The sequence below is a fragment of the Nanorana parkeri genome, unplaced genomic scaffold (genome assembly GCF_000935625.1).
Source record: "Nanorana parkeri isolate BGI_ZX_2015 unplaced genomic scaffold, ASM93562v1 scaffold3669, whole genome shotgun sequence".
NCBI classification, from domain to species: domain Eukaryota; kingdom Metazoa; phylum Chordata; class Amphibia; order Anura; family Dicroglossidae; genus Nanorana; species Nanorana parkeri.
The window spans coordinates 25646-29417 of NW_017309937.1; the positions used below are offsets into that span (position 1 = coordinate 25646).

At 51.3% G+C, this 3772-nt stretch overlaps 1 protein-coding gene across 1 annotated transcript in view; it reads left to right on the plus strand.

Moving 5' to 3' along the window:
- NDRG4 (NDRG family member 4) overlaps nucleotides 1-3772 on the plus strand; it is a 35324-nt gene that overhangs the window by 24947 nt on the left and 6605 nt on the right. The window contains exons 11-14 of the mRNA XM_018575234.1: nucleotides 1-34; nucleotides 2037-2084; nucleotides 2683-2718; nucleotides 3531-3582. The exon at nucleotides 1-34 is cut by the window's left edge and continues 17 nt beyond it. Of these exons, the coding sequence (XP_018430736.1) occupies nucleotides 1-34; nucleotides 2037-2084; nucleotides 2683-2718; nucleotides 3531-3582 (170 nt within the window). The remainder of the gene's footprint in view (nucleotides 35-2036; nucleotides 2085-2682; nucleotides 2719-3530; nucleotides 3583-3772) is intronic.

Here is a 3772-nt window from a genome sequence, read left to right on the forward strand (position 1 = left end):
TGTTGGAGATAATTCCCCAGCTGAAGACAGTGTGGTCAGTTCTGTTCTCTTCTATCTGCATGTCCATAGACGTAGATTGTGTCATTGCCGTGTCTCTCCTCCTCGTACACCGAATGATCCACCAGATCACTCCCAGGGGGGCCGCTGTGTGCAAACGACTAGATCCCCAGTCATGGGTCCTACCCTTTGTAAAGTGGATCCCCAGCAGTAGGCTAGGTTTTATTTACCATAGATGACTAGATCCCAGGAGATCGGTCATACCCAGTGTACAGAAGAGGACTAGATCCCAGGAGATCGGTCATACCCAGTGTAGAGAAGAGGACTAGATCCCAGGAGATCGGCCATACCCAATGTATAGAAGAGGAGTAGATCCCAGGAGATCGGTCATACCCAATGTATAGAAGATGACTAGATCCCAGGAGATCGGTCATACCCAATGTATAGAAGAGGAGTAGATCCCAGGAGATCGGTCATACCCAGTGTATAGAAGAGGAGTAGATCCCAGGAGATCGGTCATACCCAATGTATAGAAGATGACTAGATCCCAGGAGATCGGTCATACCCAGTGTACAGAAGAGGACTAGATCCCAGGAGATCGGTCATACCCAGTGTAGAGAAGAGGACTAGATCCCAGGAGATCGGCCATACCCAATGTATAGAAGAGGAGTAGATCCCAGGAGATCGGTCATACCCAGTGTATAGAAGAGGAGTAGATCCCAGGAGATCGGTCATACCCAATGTATAGAAGATGAGTAGATCCCAGGAGATCGGTCATGCCCAGTGTATAGAAGATGAGTAGATCCCAGGAGATCGGTCATGCCCAGTGTATAGAAGATGAGTAGATCCCAGGAGATCGGTCATGCCCAGTGTATAGAAGATGAGTAGATCCCAGGAGATCGGTCATGCCCAGTGTATAGAAGATGAGTAGATCCCAGGAGATCGGTCATACCCAGTGTATAGAAGATGAGTAGATCCCAGGAGATCGGTCATGCCCAGTGTATAGAAGATGAGTAGATCCCAGGAGATCGGTCATGCCCAGTGTATAGAAGATGAGTAGATCCCAGGAGATCGGTCATACCCAGTGTATAGAAGATGAGTAGATCCCAGGAGATCGGTCATACCCAATGTATAGAAGATGAGTAGATCCCAGGAGATCGGTCATGCCCAGTGTATAGAAGATGAGTAGATCCCAGGAGATCGGTCATGCCCAGTGTATAGAAGATGAGTAGATCCCAGGAGATCGGTCATGCCCAGTGTATAGAAGATGAGTAGATCCCAGGAGATCGGTCATGCCCAGTGTATAGAAGATGAGTAGATCCCAGGAGATCGGTCATGCCAAGTGTATAGAAGATGACTAGATCCCAGGAGATCGGTCATGCCCAGTGTATAGAAGATGAGTAGATCCCAGGAGATCGGTCATACCCAGTGTATAGAAGAGGAGTAGATCCCAGGAGATCGGTCATGCCCAGTGTATAGAAGAGGAGTAGATCCCAGGAGATCGGTCATACCCAGTGTATAGAAGAGGAGTAGATCCCAGGAGATCGGTCATGCCCAGTGTATAGAAGAGGAGTAGATCCCAGGAGATCGGTCATACCCAGTGTATAGAAGAGGAGTAGATCCCAGGAGATCGGTCATGCCCAGTGTATAGAAGATGAGTAGATCCCAGGAGATTGGTCATGCCCAGTGTATAGAAGATGAGTAGATCCCAGGAGATCGGTCATGCCCAGTGTATAGAAGATGATTAGATCCTCCAGTGATTGGTCAGTCTCGGAGTGTAGTAGATCACATGTTCCATGGTGGAGTAGTAGATCCCTGAGCTGGCTGTGTGTGCGTCCTCCACATGTACACTGATGGCCGGCATTGCGGGGATGTTACATCATCATAATGGCTCATCAGTGTCGGCTGCATGTCCCTTCCTTATGGAATGCTGATGTCCTCCACCCCGGCGCTCCCGGCCTCATCACATCGTGCCGCCATTCTTCTCTGCCTGGAGGCCAATGGGTGAAGAGATCTCATTCTGTCTTCTTCTCCAACAGGTTGAATGTAATTCTAAACTCGACCCAACAAACACGACATTCCTGAAGGTGACCGGAACTCTTCTATCTCATCGAGTTATATTGTGATCCCCGTCCAACCATCCCAACCTCCTCCCCTGGCCTCCAATCCCCCGACATCACCCTCCTCCCCTAGCCTCCAGTCCCTCAGCATCACCCTCCTCCAACCATCCTTACCTCACCCCTTTCCCGTAGCCTCCCGTCCCTCAGCATCACCCTCCTCCAACCATCCTTACCTCACCCCTTTCCCGTAGCCTCCAGTCCCTCAGCATCACCCTCCTCCAACCATCCTTACCTCACCCCTTTCCCGTAGCCTCCAGTCCCTCAGCATCACCCACCACTAACCCCCCCAACCCCCCCAGTATCACCATCCTTCAACGCTTCCCTATAATCTTTGACCCCTCCACTCTTCCCGCTCACTCTTTTCTGATATGTGCGACCATTCTGGGTCTTCAGCCTCTATTTTACCAAAGTATCCATCAACTCCCAGAGGTGAGGGAAGCTGAAGACGGGACTTCAGGTTCCTCGCTCTCGGGATGGTGTCCCCGTCCATCACTTATTTTACCAAAACATTTTTCTTGTCTGATCTGCACTTCCTGTTGTGTAAACATATTCATTTCCCCCCCAGATGGCCGATTCTGGTGGACTGCCTCAGGTGACACAGGTAACGCCCCCCCATCTCTACACATCATTCATTAACTCTATGTGTGCTGGGGGAACGAACGTCCATTCTTCACACTGTCATGGGAGATGGTGGGACAAAGAAAACCACACTAGATACAGACAAGACTGTGGGAGGAATCCCTGGTGTGGATGGGGGTCCCTGGTGTGGAGGGGAGCCCCTGGTATGGAGGGGAGCCCCTGGTATGGATGGAGGCCCCTGGTATGGATGGAGGCCCCTGGTATGGATGGAGGTCCCTGGTATGGATGGGGGTCCCTGGTATGGATGGGGGTCCCTGGTATAGATGGAGGTCCCTGGTATGGAGGGGAGCCCCTGGTATGGATGGAGGTCCCTGGTATGGATGGGGGTCCCTGGTATGGATGGGGGTCCCTGGTGTGGAGGGGAGCCCCTGGTGTGGATGGGATCCTTAGTATTGATGTGGGTCCCTAGTATGGATGGAGATCCCTGTTATGTAGGGGGGCCCCTGGTATTGGTGGTATCCTAGTATTGATGGGGGTCCCTTGTATGGATGAGGTCCCTAGTATGGATGGAGGTCCCTGGTATTGATGGGGATCCCTGGTATTGATGGGATCATTAGTATTAATGGGGGTCCCTGGTATGGATAGGGGTCCTTGGTATGGATGGGGGCCCCTGGTATGGATGGGGGCCCCTGATATGAAGGGGGGTCATTGGTATGGATGGGGCCCCTGATATGGAGGGGGGTCCTTGGTATGGATGGGGCCCCTGATATGGAGGGGGCTGGGGATGTCACAAATATGAGGTATAGTAACAGATTTATTTTCCCTCTTGCACAGCCCGGAAAACTGACAGAAGCCTTCAAATATTTCCTCCAAGGAATGGGATATAGTAAGTGCAGTTTGCTTGGATCATGTCAGAGCTCATTGGATACCTGATGGAGGGTATCCAATGGTGTGTGCCTGATGGAGGGTATCCAATGGTGTGTGCCTGATGGAGGGTATCCAATGGTGTGTGTCTGATGGAGGGTATCCAATGGTGTGTGTCTGATGGAGGGTATCCAATGGTGTGTGTCTGATGG